The 21126-nt window shown below is 32.4% G+C and overlaps 1 protein-coding gene across 1 annotated transcript; it reads right to left on the bottom strand.

Moving 5' to 3' along the window:
• Nucleotides 1–7720: 7720 nt before the first annotated feature.
• On the bottom strand, nt 7721–11132 carry LOC115951500 (laccase-17-like). Its single transcript, XM_031068708.1, has 6 exons — nt 10953–11132; nt 10668–10819; nt 10287–10531; nt 9701–9829; nt 8628–9608; nt 7721–8081 (listed from the first exon to the last, which is right to left on the bottom strand). Exons 1-6 carry the CDS (start codon nt 11073–11075, stop codon nt 7951–7953), a joined length of 1761 nt encoding a protein of 586 aa, XP_030924568.1. The 5' UTR covers nt 11076–11132; the 3' UTR covers nt 7721–7950.
• Between the last annotated feature and the right edge of the window lie 9994 nt (nt 11133–21126).

Below are 21126 nucleotides of genomic sequence, written 5' to 3'. Positions count from 1 at the left end.
ACACACATAGCATATCAACAACTTCTAAAACGTGGCTAGGGCTTTTCCTTTTATCTTGAAGCAAAACATAAAACCCTACACTTCATATGGGCTTGGCCCGAGTTGGAAATTTTGCAGAAAAAACAATCTACACGATCTTCGATTGATCGAGCCTAATTTTCAATCGATCGAACCTTGTAGAAATTGAATAGTAATTGCCGGCAATTACTCGATTCCAACTTTACACATAAACACACCTTGATCAGCCTAAATCTAGACTCTAAGTTTTAATCATGGTTTGCCAACATTACACATTGAAGTTCTAATACATTTAGATCCTAAAGTCTTAGAACTTAACAAACTCCCCCTTTGGCAATCTGTGACAAAACAAATAACAAAACTAAAATGCTCAAAGTTACAAAACAACCCATTAAACATTAAACATGCCCAAAAACAATTCAACCTAACTACCATCTATTAGTTGCTAGTGTAGACAGCAATACGACTGAATAAACCTATATATTCCTGAAGCACTCGACAAACACATAAACGCATGTGTGAAAAATACAAGTGAAACAAAATAAAATTCTTGATTTCACAAAAAAGAAAAAATAAAAGGCATATATTATGAATAACCTCATAATATAAATCAATAATCAATGTAGCACATGTGAAACAAGAAACAATAATAGAAATAAAAACATAAAACAAAGTGTCTCCCCCTAACATATACAACCCATAAAAATAAATACATCAAGATAAATACATCATGAAGCACCTAGATACAATCTAAAGCTCCAAAAACTCAAAATCTCCCCCTATCTCCATCAATATATACTCTCCCTTTTTGTGACAAATTGCCAAAGGGCAATCAAGGCTCATCATCAAAAGGAGGTGGTGGAGTAGACCGCCAAACACTCACCAAATCCGCACATGTTGACACCCTATTTTGCAACCCGTATTTAACCTCACATGAAGGGTAAAAGAGTAATTTCACATTGGAAATATGCATCTTGATTCTGGTCATTAGATTCTTAATCTCATTTCACCAAAATGATCTTGATGTTGTAACGATCAAATCGACTGGTCATGAGCCCTAATCGGACCATTAGATTGAAAGTTATCATCAAATCAAGTTTTAATGGCTGAGATGCACTATTACAAATTGAGTCTGACTATATGTGATTATGAACAATTGATTTCAATTGGTTATAAATATAATCAATTTGAGATCGATGATGTGTCATAATTTGATTGGTTAGGACTACATTTTATGGTAGAGTTGCATACACCTAATTAACTAGATAGTTAAACATTAATTATTCAATGAGTAATTTGTGCAATTATCTTTTAATTAGAGTAAATTTAGAGCCAATTAAGTCTGAAATGGGAGTGATTGAAGCCATTTAATATTAATTGGGAGCTAATTTGGGGACCTATTAATGTTAATTGTGCTGAAACTATTTTCTAACAAATGACCTCTGCTTACCATTTCATTGATATCTCTCAGAATATTTTGAATCTATGAATGAGGTTATTTTTCCCAGAAACTAGACATCCGGGGCTTCAATTTGAGCACAAGAATGAGACAATTCCGATCAGAATTGAGACAGATATGATTTTTCAAAGTTTGCTCTATAGGCTATGACAGCAGCTACGGGAAAACCGAATTTTGGCTTGCTCCTCACTCCCACCAATCTTTCCATTTAATGCACCAGATTTTCCCAAAGGCTAAAATGAGGTCTAGGTTCATGATTCCTTGTCAACTCTCATTAAATGGCTTTCCATTCATATTTCCTCCACTACTATATAAACCCCTCTCTTCTTCATTCCAAAGCACACAAAAAAATCCCCCTCTCTTCTCTTCTCTTAAGTTCTAGTGAAGTTGAGTAGTCTTGTCATATCTTGGTTTTCCTGAGACTCAAGGTATTGAGTGAGACTCACTCTCCCTCTCCTAGTTCTTCTTTTCCTCCACCCTTAGGACCTCCATCAAGAATCCCCTCCTCCATTATATGGATCTTGCATGAAGGTATAATCTCCTTCCCTAACTGTTTGTTTATATTGCCATGATGAGAATTTAAGATTAAAGCATGATAATTCCCTTGAATATGTTTGAATGTTCTTAATTGTTCTTAATTGTTCTTCATATGTTCTTAGTTGTTCATCACATGTTCATGCATATCACTAGATTTAATCTTAAATCCACATCAAAAATATGAAAAACATGTTTGTTTAGTAATTCTTTCAAATCCTTGAATCTAGGTTATCACTATCCACACACATTCACTAGAGTTTATTTTTCAATCCAAACGTCATGCTTAATAAATTGAATTAGGGTTTATCACATGCACACACATTAAATTCAACATACAAATTGATTGACATATTGGATGGTATGATATGAATGTTGGCCACCATAGTCTAGAAGACCGGTTTCACCGGGCAAGGTGGGTGCCTAACACCTTCCCATCTTGTAACATAGCCTCCGAACTTAGATCAAGGGTTAGTAGATCAAATATTTATCCATGTAATTTTTGATTTTTAGATTGTAACTAGGAAATAAAGCCATGTACTTTATCTTAGATTGTATCTAGGACCAAAGTCATGTAATTTTCCTATGATCAATGTAAATTCAATTCATGGTTTTCTTATTTTTCCAATAATTAAATAAGTGGCGACTCCATTGTAAAACCCTTAATCTAAAGGGAAAAATATAACTAGTCGAATCTCCATTTTGAGAGACAATAACACGACTCCACCCATTCACGTGGGTTTGGCCCAACATCCTATAAAAATGGGTCGGGGGCGCGGTCTCTCACAGCACACAAAGCCAGAAGCTCCATGAGCACATCCACCAAAAGTTGTCCATGCGCCACCTGAACGGTCATGACAGTATCCAACATACTCCGAATGGATGAATCACTTGAAGATGAAGGTGGAGGATCAACAACGGCAGTGGGATCGACATAAGCCTCAGCAGTAGGGTCACTTGAAGAAGGAGGTTGAGTTGCAGCACTTGTTGAAGACTCTACTCTAGGGCGTTTAGAGCTAACTTTCATCTGAGCTTCTCTTTGCCTAAGGAAGGTGGCACCTATGGGAGCTATAATATGTATAGGCTTAGATGCGGAAAAATCCTCTAAACCTAGATGTAACAAAATCCTATGTATAAAAATAGGGAAGAAAAGACCATGTGTTGTAGAACTACTCCTATGAACCTCAACCAAGGAACGAATGAAAAGAGTAGGAAAATTAATAGGAGCATTAGTCACAAGAGCATACAAAAATGCACATCGCTCAATAGGAATGGTGTGTAAGTGAGAGATGGGCCAGATAGAATAACAAGAAATCCAGAAAAATAAATAATGGATCTCAGAAAGCTCATGGGAGGTGATATGAGGATCAGTACCCCACTGAATGGAAGTACCGGTGAGATATGACATAATGTCATCAAGAGAAGGGGTCTTCGAATAAGGGTAGATAGGCTGTCGTACCAAAGCTACCCTAAGAGCAGAGGCCACTATTGAAGGAGTAATGGTATACTCTTCACCCTTTATTTAACTCATCACATAGTGAGTGTTGGAATCATTGGAGTTGACAGAGAGGTTCGAATAGAACTCTCTAATCAAGGCAGCCGAAGGAGGATGAGAAATATCCAACAAAGGTAACCAACCCCTACGCTAAAAGTTCCTCCTAATCTCCAGATCTAACTCATCTAAAATCACCTTTCTCTCAGCCCAAGCAGACTTAAAAATGTTCAACTTCTCATAGGTTTCTTGGTTTTTCTCAAACCTAAACCTCTCACTATCAAAAGTTGGGGTAGAGGTGGAGGTGGTTTTCTTGTTGACCCTAGTCTTCCTAACCATGATGTTAAGGGTTTGGAAAGGCAAGACACAACAGAAATCAAAGAAAGAAAACAAAACCAAGGGCAAATTGCATTAGACAAGGTTAGAGAGAAACAAAATATAGAAAATAACAATCTATATAATGTATGACACGAATGAACAAATTATGCATGCTCTAATGCATTGAAAACAATTCAATTTTACTTTATGAACCAACAATTGACTTGAACATAGAGTTTTAGAACAAAAAACCCCAAATTTTGAAACATCCAATTTCAAAAATTTAACCAAATTGAGTAATTAATCATTATACTAGGACATATGTGATTTATGACTTCTCTCATATCTCATTTGTTTGTTGTGGTTTTGTCACAGATTGTCAAAAGGGGAGATTGTTAGGACATATGTGATTCAATGTTAGGAACATATGTCAACATTTTATGTAATTGGCTAATCCTTTGACAAAACGTACTTTACTTGTAACTGAGTAGATTTAGGATGTGTTTAATGCTACAAGAAACAAGGTTTCAAGTTCAAGTGTTAAAATCATGCAAGTTTGTTTAAGAATCAAGTCAGAAAGTGTAGGATTTTAAAGCTCGACAGCTAGCTTGACAGCTAGCATCCATCGAGATTTAAAAACTGCTAAACCCCGTGGCTCAACAGCTAGGTCGATAGATGGCTATCTATCGAGGTTTATGAAGTTCAGTTTTTCAGGACTGTTTTTCATCAAATTCGTGAATGTATGTTTGAGCTTTTTTTTTCTCACAACTCTAAACATATACAAGAATTATTTTAAGGGCCATAAAATGTGACATAAGTTGCACAAGAGCAAATTTCACAAGAGTGAAGAAGAGTGTGATCGGAAACCTAGTTTGCCCTAGTTCTTGAAGAAGCTGTTGTGTTTGTACACCATAGGGTTTTATGACCAAGCAACTTCATGATCTTCATCGTGTGATGAACAGAAGAACTTTGCAGCCAACATCCTTCTCAAGTTGGTGATCAAGTCGCGTACTAGGATTCGTGCAATTGGTTAGTCACATACTAGGAGCCGTGCACTGAAAATGAGAGATTGTCACTACAGAACAAGTTCAATTAGGTATTGCGGTAAGGGTTCAACTGTAGATTGGTAGAAGGTACTGAGATTCCTTTACTTGTAACTGCTTGTTTTGATAATAGTAGATTATCGGGAGTGGTGACCTTAAAATCACCCGATAGAGTTTTTGCCGTGTAGGTTTTCCCCATTCGTAAACAAATCACCATGTCAATTTATTTTCCGCTGCATACTTAGTTTAATTGGTGATTTGTTTGTGCTACCACACGCGTTGCATGTTAATTAACTTAATTAATTCACTTGAATAAATTAATTGGTTAATTTATCACAAGGGATCAATACATTCTTGGCCTATTAGCTTCCAAGTCGTACATGAGAGAAGTGGTCCAGCATGCTCATGCTACCGAACTGAATTGGACTAGAAAATAGAAACTTTCTACTTCTTTTGTTTTGTGACAGATGTAATGTAACTATCTCTATACTGATTGTTTCTGAAGCTTGTGATCCTTTTTTTTTTTTTTTACATGTTCCCCCAAAAAGTGCCAAGCAAATGAGGATGACAAAGGGGCCAGCTGGCTACTGGGATGGCTAGGCTAGGGAGAGTGATTGGCAAATGGCAGCCAAAGGTGCATCTTTCTGTTTAAAAAATGAGAGAAGAAAAGAAAGCATATGCAAAGATTCCATTCTTTGGTGGGACAAATTTCTGTCCTTGGTTTCTTACAAAATGGACCTTCCCCTACATCATACCAAAACACAACTATTTAAGGTTCACATTGAATTATTAGAACACTTTTTAAATTATATATAAAGAATGCTTTTGTAATTCTAAAGACGTGAAAGCTGTAAATGGGGGATTGCTACAACTTATAAAAGAAGAGACTAAGACCATAGCAACAATAGATTTATTTGGTAAATTTGGGGGAAAGAAGAAGGGAGAACGGAAAATTTGGGGGAGGCCGGGAGGGAGATGAAGGGGATGGGAGATCATGGAAAAAATGAAATGGGGAAGCGGGGTAGGTGTTGGTCAGCTAGTTCGGTTAGGGGTGGTTTTTTAATTCCCTCAAGAGCTTGAATTAAGCCTATAAACAACGTTCAAACTTGAATTCGTCAAGAAGTCTAAAAGTTTGAGTTCGGCTTGATTCACTAGTCAAGCTGAGCTTGTGCTCAATATCAAGCTTTTGAGATTAAGATCCAACACAAGTACATTATTAAGACCATTTGGTTTGGACAAGTAGTCCAATTCCCAATTAATTAAAACCTTAATTAGTAAGATATATGTTTCTTTTTCAAGTCGATGCTCATAAACGAGTTTGGGCTTAATTTGTTTTTTATTGAACTATATTGTTCAATAGGAGGGAATCCTTAAAGCTACATGTTTTAATTTAATGACTTAGATCATAATCACACAACAAATTGTAAAATTTATTGCTTTTCTGATTTTTAAAATTTTCTCTTTATACATCAAAAAAGAAAAACAATATTCCTATAAAAATCGTGCCACATCTTTATAACTTGTAAGCAGTAAGATCACATAAATTTACCTTTTTATTAATATTCGTACTAGTCCGAATTCAAAATTTTAGGTTATTAAAGCATTTAAACAGTAGATTTAAAATTTATAATATCAAATCCCCCTAAGTATAAAATGAAGGGAAATGCTAACGAGTGCCCTTAGGGCACTGGTTAAGAATTCAATTAAAGAAAGTTTTGACATTACTTTTATGGGAAATGAAAAAAGTTGGCAAAATATTAATTGTTTTTTTTTCTTTTCCCAAAAAACTTTCTTCAAATGAATTCTTAACTAGTGCCCTAAGGGCACTCGTTAGCATGACCCTTAAATAAGTTCAAACAATGAATTTTATAATGTATATTTTTTTTTTTTTGAGAAATTATAATGTATAAATTTAGAGTCAAAACATTCCAAATCTATTTATTGTACCGTAACCTTAATCATAATTACTTGTCTATAGGTCTATAACCTTATCTTCTTAAGAAAATTTTATTATTTATAATAACCAGAAGATCTTAATTATAATTATTTGTCTCTAAGTCTAAAACTTGGGTTTCGATCCCCGCCTACACCAAAAACCGATTAGTATCTTGATTTGATAATAAAAAACTATCATCAAGAGCAAAGTTGAAACTTTCAAAAAAAAAAAAAAAATCTAAAACTTTATTTCTTTAAGAAAAATTTATTATTTATAACAACCAAATCCTCATTGCAACTTGCAAATGACAGAGTAATAAATTTTTAAGCTATTGCAAATACGAAAACTCTTTTTTAGAAGAAAAAGAAGAATACGAAAATGAAAAGAGGGAGCTCTTCCTCCAAAGAAAATAACAATTTTTAACGGTCACATATCTATAGGAAATTAGCTTCATTGTGATGGATCTATCATTCCGTCATTAATACTTTCTTTTCATAAAATATTTTTAACCATTAACAACTACCAAAACGTTTTTTTGTTGCAAATAACAATGAAAAAAATTAATGTAGACATTTTTGATAGAAACTTTTTTTTTTTGTTATAAATGTTTCAATATTTGGCGAGTAATTTCCGACAAAATAGACTTGCTATTGAAAAATCATGATTTCATCGCTAATGAAGTATTATTTATGGTGTAATTTTCAATGACAGAATAGAAGTATTTTTCTTTTCTTATCAGTTGGAAAAGTTTCGTCACAAATAGAAACATTTTATGTAGTGATTTTTATATAGCTCGGCTCCTAGACAGTTGACCATGCTTTAAGAAATAAAGATTCACATTCCAAGAGCAAATGCTACACACATATCGAGTATAAAAATTTGTAATTGAAACAAAATAATGGTAATACATTGTCCGGCAATATTATTGAGGGAATTTATTGAGGCTTCACTACACTAACACTTAATTTGAAATTGTTACAAAAAAAAAAACTCCCACTCTTTTTCTATACCTAGCTCCATATGGATGAACAAAATACTTATTGAAGATCAATAAAAAAAAATGCCGAGGCAGGGCCAAAAAACTAAAATAAGTTAAAAAGGATAGTAGGGGCAATTTCTAGTTGCTGTGAATCAAGAAGTGAGTCAAAGATCAACACTTAGGAAGATCTGCTGGTGGAGGAAGCAGCTTCTGATTTGGGAGCTTTCCATCTAAGACTAGCCAAGCCATCTTTAAACCCCAGCTTGTGTGGATCTCCAGGTGGCAATGCATGAACCATACTCCTGTTGCCACATATATATACAATTGTCAGCGTATCATCATCAGTTTCAAACAAGTCAGCGACAATTTCATTATTTTATAAACTTGAACAAAAGCTGTAAAAGCAAATCTAATTGTTCTTATGAGACCAAAAAATAAAATAAAGGTTTAATGAAAGTTACCATGCGTGCTGGATTCAATTGCTATATAGGTATTGAGGTCCTAATCACCTAGTATAGCCAACTTTCTTTAATATTTTCTTGAAGGTACTTTTCCTAATATAAAATGTTAAAATGTTAAAGTTACTCTCAAAATATGTTAAAGTTACTCTCAAAATTACAATATATATATATATAAACTAAAAAAATTTATTAATTATTTTTTGTTTGTTTTGTATTTAAATATTGACACATTAAATTTATGAATGCAATTGATTGCTTATGTAATAAAATTTGTAGTAGGTGTAATATTTTTTTTTTTTTTTTTGATCTTAGGTGTAATATTTTTTATTATATTAGATTTGTATGTGTCCAACTATATTTTATTATATGATGTTCTTGATTTCTCACCTGGGTTATCTGCTAAAAACCTGATAGCAACCCAACCCCCTGAAGGCACACCCACGGTGTTTCTTTCAACTGGGTCAACAAGATTGAAGTTTTCTGGGTCTTTATTCTGATCAAAGTTCCCAAAACCTTGCCCAACAACGAAGAAATTAAAGCCATGCAGATGTAGAGGGTGGCTCTCAGCGCCAAGAATGCTTGTGTCCTGCAAGACAAGCTCTACACTAGTGTTAAAAGTCAGAACCACTAGCTTTGTCCCATTGCTCACCATAGTGTTGTTTGGAGGGTTGCCAGTATAGTTAAAGGGAATTAAGGGACTGATAGGAAAGTTGGGGTTGTAAACTCCATTTGATTGACCAAAGAAATGGGCTTGTAGAAGAGCTGTGGTTGGTACTGCAAAAGATATGTTATTGATAGAAGCTGCAAACCTTGTTCCATTAGGACCTTGGCAGGTTTGGTTATTCTGATCACAAGGGTTTGTTCCAAGGCCTATTGTGAAGAAAAAGCGCTTGTCAACTTTTTGTGGGACATTAGCAGGGAATTGAGCACTTGCTAAGCTACGAAGTTTGTTTGAGAAATTTGTAGCAAAGGAAGTGTCATTGAGAGGAGGGAGAACAGGTTTGAAGAGTGGAAGCTTTTTGATGGAAATGTTTGATGAGAGGCTTTTTGTTTTGGATGAAAATTCATATTCTAAGATACCTGCAACAGTAGAATTGTCAAAAGTGCCTAGGCCAGTCACATATGGTCTAGCAGTCATGAAGAATGTGGCACTTGGGAAATTGGGTTTGGTCTTAAGAAGAACATTTGTGGTTTGTCCTGGGGCTATGAGAAGCGTGTTGGTCTCGAAAGGTTTAACATAAACGGCATCTGCTTCAACAACTGTGAGGGTGTGGTTTGCAATGCTGAAAAATAGCTCGTCATTGAGTGCTGCGTTGATGAACCGAAGAAGGTAAGTCTTCCTAGGCTTCACCTTTAGCTTGAATGTGTCTGCATGCGAAGACACATTTATACAACATGTTAAGTTGACCTATACAACAGTTCTTGAAACATTTGAAAATATTCCATATAGCATTTGATACCTTTGGCTGAGCAGTTATATAGTGGCCCTGGAAGTCCATTGATGGTATATGCATTAGAGACATTAGGGCCACCTCCTGTTTGCAGAGCTTGGGTAATGACTGCTTCAGGATCTGCATTCCACCACTCTCCTGAAATTTGTTGGTATCAAAGTTTGTGTTAGTATATATATCAATGAGGAAATGGATACATGTGAATAAATTAGCTTTTTTTCAACTTTTTGACTTGCGTACAATTTTTTAAAATCTCATTGTTAGATACTTATTTCTAGGCACAATTATACTTTTATTATTTTTAAAAAAATTATTTATGTGTTTTGTTAAAGGTTTCTTTATGACATTTGTTCATAAATCATTTTAAGAAAGTTTTAATACAATTTTCATGAGAATTTGAAAAAAGGGTAAAAAGAAGTCAATTGTTTTATTCTTTTTCCAAAAAAAATTGAAAAAAAAAAATTCTTCTAAACCAGTGCCATTAAAGTATTTGTTAACTTTTCTATTTATTTATTTTTCTAGCTATAACTATACTTTTATCATCTTTCAAAAAATCATCAATTTAAGAACTAATATGAACGCATGTCTAATTTACCAAAGATAATGGGAACTTCATTGTAGGGTTTGGTGAATGGATAAGGAACACCACACTTGGGAAGAATGATTAGAGGACCATAGACAGTTGATCTTAGCCATGAAATGTGGGCATGCCAAAAAAGAGTGCCTCTCTGGCCAACAATGGTGAAGTTGTACACATAATTGTGGCCAGTTTGTATGGGACATTGAGTCACATATGCTGGTCCATCAGCCCATCCTGTTTGAAGCTGTCGAATTCCATGCCTGTTTTAAATATATTTATCACAATTGCCAATTAGAACATGGAGTTAAATTTAAGCTAGGAACTATATATTTTATAACTATATTAGTTGTTTCATAACTTTAAATGAGTGCACAAAACTTGGTACAGATTTATTACCAATGGATGGAGATGTTGTTCTGGACATGGTTAACCACATTGATAAGAAGGTGATCACCCTCCCTAGCTACAATGCGAGGCCCAGGAAACTGCCCATTTACAGTAATAATGCTCTTTGTGTGGCACAGTCGTGTGACATTTTGTAATTTGATCTACAAGATATGTCAAAAGTGTTAATAGCAAGAAAGAACCAAAAAAAAAAAAAAAAAATGTGTAATCAATTTTTTAAAAGATTTGCTACAGTATTTTCTTAATAATTTAGGTACCAAGGTGTGCAAAACATACATCAAACTTGTAGTGCCTGGTAATGCCTGCAGCCAGTGTGAGCTCAGGAATGAGACACACTGTAATCAATGAGAATAGAAAGACGCTGGGAAATGCTGGAGAGGAAATAAGAGCCACACCCATTTTTTTGTGTCTCTAACCTGATGCTCTTTTAGTATGTTCTTTGGTGCTAGCCAAAACGTACACTTGAGTCTGTGTACCTCAAAGGTACGTAATTAGTGTTTATATAGGGGAGAAGGAAGGGTGTTTGGTTGAGTAGGTGATAGAAGTTAACTTGGCAAAAGTATACATAGAAGAGCTTAAATAACAATTTTAATGGGACCAGTTGTTAGAACAACTATAGAGTGGTGTCAAAGACAATCTATTTTATTTGACCTCCTTTCTGTTCAAGTCAAAACTTTTCCTTGCTGTGATGTTATGGTTCTTAAACTGAACAGAAGTGATTTTGACCTACTTCCGTGATAGATTGATTAGCAATAACGGAGAAAAAAGGAAAAGGATAATAAAAAGTAAAAACTCTCTTTGAATGCTAACAAAGCACAGTGAAAAAGCAATGCTCCTGAAAATTATTTACTTTATGGTTATTTATTTTTAAAATATGGTGTCATAGATTGGGATAAAGTCATGCCCACATTAAAAATTTACAAAGCCTTTTGTGGGTTACATAAAATAACACAAACTCAGACAAATATAATAATTGAGAGAATCTATGGACACGTGACTTTAGAACACCAACAACGATATTATATAATATGTATGTTAAAATTCTCATTAGTAGGGAAAACAATGACATTCCAAATCAAGTAAGTTTAAGTTTTCAACATATCTTTCACTTTTTTTTTTTTTTTTTGACACATCTTTCACTTTTGGTTTGATGTTGTTTTACACTTTTACTTCACAGATTGTTTGGAATTAAAAATTTTACCAATAATATTGAAGCATGTGAATGACACTGTTCTTATGTAACTTTCTCAAACATTATTCTTAGTAAGAAAGCAAAAGGAAGGGTTTTCATCCAGCAGTCGTTTTAGAGGCAGATGAATGCATAGTTTTTAGATTTTCATGAGGACAGATCATAGGTGAATAGTTGGGGAACCTCAATTGACGCAATTTTTTCTCAAGCATACGAGCTAACTGCAAAAGCTTGTTGATGAAGGAATATATAGATTTTAATAAAGCTGATGGGGGTTTCATTTGGAAGCTTCTTAGGTCGTATCTTAAGCTTCACAAGACTTAACTTGCGGTTACACCAGCCTTAACAACAACTGATCCCTCTATTCCAATTAGACAAACATAATAAGACTGGTGACCTGACAAGCCCAAACTTTAACGGTCATTAGGTATGCCATTAGTTGATTTTTTTTAATAATAAATGTAAGCATAAGCTTTTTCTCTCTTCCATGACCTTCCAATGTCTTGAATTGCTTTTCTTTTCCGTAGCAAAGAATTAAAAAGACAAAGATATGCTTTTTCTTTTTTTTCTTTTTCGGTTCAATTCCTTTAGAGTATATTTACTTTCTTGATTAAATTTAAAATTCAGGATCATTTATATGAAAGCATTTTAATCCAATGATACTAGCATTCAAATCATGTACTTCATAATTAAATATTTTTAACTAAAGACTTGGATAAATTATATAGTTTTCTTGTACTTTTGAGTAATTCAATTAAACCCTAAAATTTTTAATTAAAAAATAACTTTGCAAATCATTTTAATTCATGCCCTCAAGAAGTTTATGTTAACTAATTAAAAGTAACAAAATATTATATAAACTGTCACTACAACCTATCTAAAAGTATTCATTCAATATTATTATAACTAGTGGCTGTTGGACCTGAGTTTTATGGGAACAATTCTCTTGTGGCTTAGCGGTTTCCATCTCTTGAAAAATTAAGTGTAGTTGAATGTCTGCATGGGAGGAATGGTGTTCTATCAGAGTTGAAGATGAATTATAGCTTTTCGTCTGCAAGAGCTTCACTTAGATGTTCTTTTGAAGTACCAAGATCAGCACAGAGCTTTGGTAGGTCTGCTAAAGTTATCAAATTTCTTAAAGTAGAGTTTCATGCAATTCGGCAGGTATGTTTTCATTGCTTATTGTTTGGTATACTTGACAGAGTATATTCTACAAACTTACTGATGATTTATTGGATCTTATTGTGGACCATGCAGGCTTCTAGTTCTCACAAAATTGAGGCTTTTACAACATTCCACCTGATGATTATCCCATAATTACTTTTGTTGGTGACTACTACGAGCGTTGTAAGCATTGGAACGATGGAGAATTTCTCTAATATTTTTGGTGGAATAGGACTCCTCATCTTGCTTAGTTTAGTTTACTGGATGTTTTGTTTTCTGTCCAATGAAGTAGCAAAATGAACAGTATCTGTGGCATATCTATTGGTATTGCATAATGTGAAGATGAAACCATCAAATGTGAGTAAAAAATATGAGAACAACCAAATATGACAAAAGTATGGTCATATGTATTATTGTCACACTAGTCACAGACCCGCGCATTGCGCGTGATTATTTTTTATGATGATCTCATTATTATTATTATTATTTTGTAATTTGAACTAATTTAATGAAAAGTAATGCATTTCATAATCATAGTTATCACAAAATAATTTTTTATTATTGTAGAATTGTTTTATTTAAAATTTGAAACCTTAATTCTACCATAGTTGGTTGACTAATTTTTACATCTCTAAGTCAATTAAACACGTTTTGCATGCTACATGTAAACCTTCTTTTCCATAAGGGTTGAAATAATGTGCGTAATATTTTTTTTTTCTATGGAAGTTAAAAAGAATAAAATTCACCTTGTCTTGATGTTTTCTAAAAATTAAATTTGGAGATTCTCTTTCAATAATTGTGAAAATTCCAAGCAATAATTCAGAAGCTAATACATGTTACATGTTCATGCTTTGATTGTGTAATTGTATGATTGATTTGGGTTGTAATTTATAAGTTGAATATGGTGGTGTATATCCAAAATGGCCTAACTATGTTGTTTAGGATATTGAATATAGTGTTGTGTGTGATTTATAGAGTAGCACAGTTGTAGTAATTAAAAATTGGTTTTTTCATTGTCTTTTAAGTTAATAAAAACCTTACATCTACTTTTTTTTTTCCAAAAAACTTTTACATATTTTTTTAACGTGAATCTTTACATATACCTTAATAAGTAAACTCTATACATTTCATTTTCTTAGATGCATAAAAAAAGACATCTATTCCATAATAATAGTGGCTAATTAATTTTTTCATGTTCTCATTTATAACGTTTCTTACTATTATCATATTTTATTGGCTGTTGATTTTCATAATAGAGGCATTAAATGAGAGTTAAATTCTTCGAACCTTTCATTAGATTTTAAAAGTCATGGTGTGTGAAGAATATAAGCATTTAAGGACTTTTTTATATATTTTATTATTTATAAATAATGTTAAATGAAATGTCAAAAAAAAAGATTTTGAAAATTTTCATCTTTATTTCTTATATATTTCTATTATTACTGAAGAACGTTTTCCTTTTAGTTTTGATAATAAATATGATTTTCTAGATTAGAGTTTGATTAGTTTCAAGTTTAAATTTTGTATGATTTTATTTAATTGTTGATTATATGATTTAATTAAGTGAATTTAACGATTTATTTATTTGCATTGTAAATTTTATAATAACATACGTAGGGTCATCTTTAATTAATTTTTTACTCCTTTAGCCGTCGGTCTCTTTGTTTTCCAATTAACGGTTACTAATTAATTTATTTAATTAATTGACGTTTGATTTCTTTTACTAATCTCTTTCTCTCCCTCTTTGTTAACATCCTATTGTTTTCCCAAATTTGATGATAATTCTAATGTATTAAATATGCATATTGTAATGTTTATTTTTATTTTTATTTTACTCCATTTTGCTGCCATGAAGTTAGTACATCCATAACTATTAGTTTATTATTTTATGATATGTTTGGTTTGATATTATTATTATTATTATAATAAATTTAGTGTTTCTAAAATAGCATGTGTTTTGTATTCTCTTTTTCTATTAATGCATTGTAACATTTTATGGGAATACTTTATAAGAAAACTGTGTATTCTTTTTTTTTTTTTAATTGAGTGTTTCTAAATTGATATTTGTTTTGTATTTCATTTTTCCATTGATGCATTGTAACAATTCATGGGAAGACTTTATAAGAACAATTTTTATTTATTGAATAAAATATTATACGTTTAATTTTAAAAAAAAATGAGACAAAATATAAATAATTATGATATGGAGGATGTTGCTAAATTTAAATGTTGAATAAAATAAGATGAGAATAAAATAATAAAAATGAAATGTATAGCAATAAACACCATATTATTTTAGTTATGCTATGTAATAAAATAATATTATATTTTTATATACTATCTTTATAATGCAATAATATAACATTTAACAACCAATGAGAATAAAAAAGATAACAACATAAAATATAAAACTAAATCGTATCAAGCTGGATTACCTGTCAATTCCAATTTTAGCAAACTAACTGACTTCTAGTAGTCTAAAACTGATTTCTGCGATGCATTTGGTGGAGCTTTCAATACTGCATCAGTATGTTTTGATGGTCAACCTGTTACACTAAAATTAAAAAATATATATATAATATATATATATATACCAAAAATTGAAGGAAAATATATATATATATATATATATAGAGAGAGAGAGAGAGAGGGGCTTTTATGTGTGGAAAAATAGAAATTATGCATGGAAAAGAGGAGAATGACAATTTTATAGTATGAGGATAAGAATAAGAAGAGTCAAAAAAAAGGAAGATAAAAAGATAGAATAATATTAATATTGAGAGTAGTGGGGATATGAAAAGTTGAAATGGAATGAGAAAGGTTGAAGAAAGTTAAGGTAGAGAGTAGTGGGGATATGAAAAGTTAAAATGGAATTGAAAATTTAATAATAAATAAGAATAATTAAAAATAAGATAAATTAAATATGATATTTTGATTGTAATATAATAGAGTTTTTAATTCACTTTAAATGTTAAAAAATTGTATAAAAAACTAGAAAAAAATTGATAATGACATGGCTGCTGACGTGGCTCAATGGAAGCGTAGCAACATTAAATGCTACGTTTCAGCTTTTAGTAATATATTGATAATGGTTAAATGACTAAATTTATCATTTTCTAATAACTTAAATTTTTGGACAAGTGATAATTTATTATGGTATTAGAATAAGGGGTCTTAAATTCGAATCATATCTCCAGTCTACCTTATATTTAAAATAGTAATGCTACAGTCACAAATTATTATACAATATTTTTAGAAAATATTATTATGGTCAACCTCTTATTAGTTTTTATCTAGACCCATTATTTATATCACATTTTCATTTACCAATAATCACTGACCACATCAGTAGTTTGTAAAATAATTTGCATCTCTAATTTATTCTATTTAAAATGTTAGAAGTCTCACGTGTTGGTTCCCAATTTAAAGGAATTTGGATCCACACATGAAAGAGAATATTATTATAATGATTAATTATTAAAAGGTTAACATTTTTTTAACTATTTAAACTTTTGGAACAAGTAATAATTTATCACATGAAAACTAGTAGCTCCTATCTTCGACTGAACATAATGTTTTTCTTTTTTATAATAAAGAATAACTTGAGAGGATTGGGCTTCTTTAAATCTTAGGGATGCCCTTGCCCTACTTCGAGGTTAAGATATGGGGGTCTAAAACAAAAACTCTAGGTTTTTGTTTGTTTGTTTGTTTATTATTATTTTTTTAATACTAAATAAATAGTAGGGGGTGCGACTTTCCTGTGGAACATAGTATTGATAATATTACTAAACCACCCTTTCCTGTATTGGAAGTTGATCCCCATTGCCCAAATCAAAGGGTTGATCTATTTAGAAAATGGTAAAATTCTCGTACTAACCTCCGACAAAAGACGAAGATAGTTCCCGTAGTTGGTTCTGTGCATGTGTTTTGAGGATTAATCGGTCACCCTTTTCATGTGTTTGAAGTTAAAGATATCTTGGGAATGAGAATTTTGATATATTTCTGGAAAACTATATTAAATATTTGAAATTATATAATAACTTACTTAATAATTGTTATTAGAATATATATATATATATATATATATATATATATATATATTACTTTGGAAGTACATCATGAAAATTTCTGTAATAGATTTTCATTCGACGGAGTCTCTAACAAAGGCAATGTCAGAGCCAAGATTTCAGTCCAGGAGGGGCAAGATTGTAAGATGAAATTGGCTTTAAAAATATTAATCAATATTAAAAAAAAAAAACAAATAATTGTTTTTTTTTTTTAGAAACAACAATTAATTGTTAATCAAAATAAATAATAATGAAATTAATCATTTCTTAAATTCATATCATCAATGAACGAAAATAATCAATTTATTGTTAATAAAAAATAATCTAAGATAGTAATCTAAATTCATAAATTTTAAACATCTAATTTAGTTTGTTCAAATAATTTAAGCCTTGTGGTTGAAGATTACTAAGAAAGTTAAAGTGATTAGCTAGAAAAAGTGTAATGAGTCTGAGTGATGATAAGGGTAAATTTGGGATAAGGCAAAAAAAGCATGGAACAAAATTGGTATGATATAGACTTTGGAGTGTAAAGACTACGTAGTAACTTTTTTTTCCTTCTTTTTGATGTCAAGTTTCACTGTTCCCAAGTCTGGAGTGTTTTGTTTTTTCTGTCATTGTTCTAATTGTGGACTATGGAGTGTTTTGTTTTTTATGTCAGGTTAAATTTGCTTAATGGTAATATGTATATGAAATTTCTAGCACGCCCGGGGGGGGGGGGGGGGCAGTTGCCCCCCTTAGCTCCGCCCCTAAACGAAGGTCTAATGAAAGTCTTTGGTTCAATCTTGCTCGACTAAAAATGGTCTTGCTCTACTAAGATATTCAACTTGCCTCAGTTGAGGTTTGAATTTGTTCGAACAATTAAATTGGCTTGATTACAACTTTTTTTCTAGCTTCAATATGGTCTTTGGTACCTAAACTTACAATACAAGCATAACCCAAAAGGCAGAAATTTTTCCTAGAATTAGCCAAAACTAAAAACCTAACAGGCTTAACGGAGGAATGTTGTGTTGATGATGCCTGTTACCTTCTTGTAGCTAATGTACGTGGTTTGTATTGCTTGTTGCTAAATATATATGTTTTGTTACAACATTAGTTGACGTTGAATTGTATGTTTTGTTACAACATTAGTAGTTGTTGAATTGTTATTTGTATAGGTTTTTTCTCTTTAATAAATTCATTCATTCATTCATCCAAGAAGAAAAAAAAATAAATAAATACTTATATAACTCTTGAATTTGATTTGGCACCAAAAGCTAATAAATCCACATTGTTTTTTGGGTGCAATAAAACCATATTGTTAGCTTTAAAATAGAGTGGCATGCATATTTTGATGACTTTTTATTCTGAGATTCAGTTATCAAAGATCAAATTTTTATGAGGGAACAATTAAAAAGCGGTTGTAATTTTTTTCTCTTTTTTCTCTATTCCAAATTGATTCTACAAGGTCTGTACCAGCCAGTCAAATATAGTGGGTGCCCCCTCCCTCTAATTCCTTCAAAATCAATTATGATGGCGTTGTTTGTTCAAACTCAAACCGTTCAGGTATTGGCGTTGTGATTAGAGATCATGATGGGTCAATGATCGCATCACTTGCTCAACGACTCAATCAAGCTTACAAACCAGTGGAGATTGAAGTTATGGCACCAACCCGAGCCATTGAGTTTGCTGAAGAAGTTGGAGTGGACAAAGTTTTGATTGAAGGGGATTCAAGTGTTGTTACAGAAGCCTTGAGGTCAAAAAATATAGGTTGAGCGTCATATGGTTTACTCATTCAAGATGTGAACATAGTAGAGAGAAATTTTTCAGAATTATGCTACTCTCATACGAAGAGAGAGGATAACAATGTTGCACATTGTTTGGCGAGATTAGTGCTTAGCTTGTCAGATATTATTGTATGGATGGAGGATATTCCACCATCAGTTTTTTATTTTGTTTAGGCTGATTTAGCCGTTTCATTGGAATAATATAAGTCGACTTCTTTCTCAAAAAAAAAAAAAAAAAAAAAAAAAAAAAAAAGATTCTAGACTTCTCCGATAACTTGAATATCTTTTCAAACATTAATGATAGCTTTAACATTCACCCAACTAGATAACGTGTAAGAAAATGAGTGCATTTGGATATTACAAAAGCATTAACTTTGAACACATATTTTCTCAAACTAATGGGTCTGAGATATTAGAGTTAGTAATTATGTATTAATTAATTGTGTTGGGTTATAGATTGACCAAAGTTAATTAATTCAATTACTCAAGTTGATTAATTAATCAAATTACTTGTAAATAAGATTAAGGTACAATTAAATCACTAAACTAAATTAGAGTGCAGTGGAAAATAAGTTCAACACAACGATTTGAACACAATGAGGAAAATACTTGTAGGCAAAACCTTACTGGGTGTAGGACTGAGCAAGGACCCGGCCCACCCAAAAATCCAACCCGACCCGACCCACCCGAACCAACAGGTTTTGGGTGGGTCTGAGAATATTCGGGTCGGGTTTCGAGTCTTAATTTCGGGTTATTTTTGGGTTCAGGTCAATATCAGGTCGAGCCTTAGGTCAAATAAATATACTAGTTTGAACCCAATTTTTTCTTTTGAAAAAAACCCTACTCTGTTGTTGTTCTCTCTTCGCCTCCCTTAACTTTCCGCCTCCCTCAGTGCCTCAGTTATCTCTGTGTAAGTCATCCTTCCCATGTTGTTGTGTTTGTGTGTGTGTGATAGTGTTGTTGTGTTTGTGTGTGTCTAATATTTTTATCTCTGTGTGTTTTGAAAACGGGTAATAGGGTAAGGGAACAAGACCCACACACTATGTGTGAGGTGTGGCCCCCGTAGTTTCCATCTTCAGAAGAGTCGTTGCTCGCAAGAGGACTTGTATGCCTCCTCCTTTCTCTCTCTCTTGTATTAATTTATGTAAATATATATATTTGTTTAGTGAATGTATTAGTGTTACTCGTTTGTGCTTCTGGGTTTGCTTCTGTTTCAGTTTTTAGGAATTGGGTTTTTGTTATTGCTTATGGATTTGCTAAAATCAAAGTCATTTTTTAAAAGTTTTTTTTGATTTATGATCATGTTTCTTGATCTGGGTCGTTCTTAATTTCTTATAATTTTAATGGGTTTTCTTTGTTTTTAAATTTTTTTATTATGTTTTTGTATTCGGTTTTAGCTCTGATCTGATGGGATATGTGGGTTTTTGTTGTTGTTTATCATTGGTTAGTTGCTTAATCATCTATGAACTTTGTTATTCTTAGGTTCTAAAGACTTAGGTTTTTATGTATTTATAACTCTAATGTGTATTGTTGGCAAACCATGATCAAAATAATATGTTTAGAAGTGTTTAGTCTTGCTCAAAGTTGTATCTTTTATGTAAAGTTGGAATCGAGTTGATGCAGAAGTTATTGTGCATTTCGGCCTGGCTCGATCGATCGAAGCTTAGGCTCGATCGATCGAATCTCGGGCAGAATGCATTTTTCTACAAATTTCCAACTCAGCCCTAGTTTGTTTAAAACGTTTAGGGTTTTCTAATTTGTCCTAAGTATAAAAGGAAAACCCTAACCACGTTTTAGTGTTGCTCATATTGCTGTTTGTGTAAATCTCTTGTGAGATCTAGAGGAGCTTTCCTTTACACAAACTTAAGGTTTTCAATGAGGAGATTTTATCTACACCTTGATGATCAACTCAATTGCTGCCATTGAAGTTTAAAGAAACACAAGCGGGTGTGCTTGTATCTGGTGGTGAATCCAAGAAAGAAGGAGTCCGTGGATTCGGAGTTTGCACGTGGTCGTGTCAATAAGTTCTACTGGTGGGTAGCAATAAGAAGTCGAGCGTGGGGGCTTGTAAGTCTTATTGTATGAACTTCGATTTTTTCAAGATAGTGGATTCAGGTTTACCTTGAGGATAGTTAGGTTAAATCCTCCCCAGATTTTTACCGGTTTGGTTTCTTGGGTAATCATATTTTTATGTTATTTATCTTTCCGCTGCTATGCATGATATGATTGTTTTGATTGTGATAACCTAGTTTTGTTAAATTGGACTA

This window comes from Quercus lobata, chromosome 1 (assembly GCF_001633185.2).
Source record: "Quercus lobata isolate SW786 chromosome 1, ValleyOak3.0 Primary Assembly, whole genome shotgun sequence".
In the NCBI taxonomy this organism is placed as follows: Eukaryota; Viridiplantae; Streptophyta; class Magnoliopsida; order Fagales; family Fagaceae; genus Quercus; species Quercus lobata.
Note: the sequence above shows the minus strand (reverse complement) of the source record. Positions and strands in the feature narration are given on the sequence as shown.

Coding starts and splice junctions, on each gene's coding strand:
- LOC115951500 (XM_031068708.1), bottom strand. CDS start 11,075: ATGGGTGTGGCTCTTATTTCCTCTCCAGCATTTCCCAGCGTCTTTCTA. Junction 9,830..10,286: donor TGAAGTTCCCATTATCTTTG/GTAAATTAGACA, acceptor AACAAATTTCAG/GAGAGTGGTGGAATGCAGAT. Junction 9,609..9,700: donor ATATAACTGCTCAGCCAAAG/GTATCAAATGCT, acceptor CTTCGCATGCAG/ACACATTCAAGCTAAAGGTG.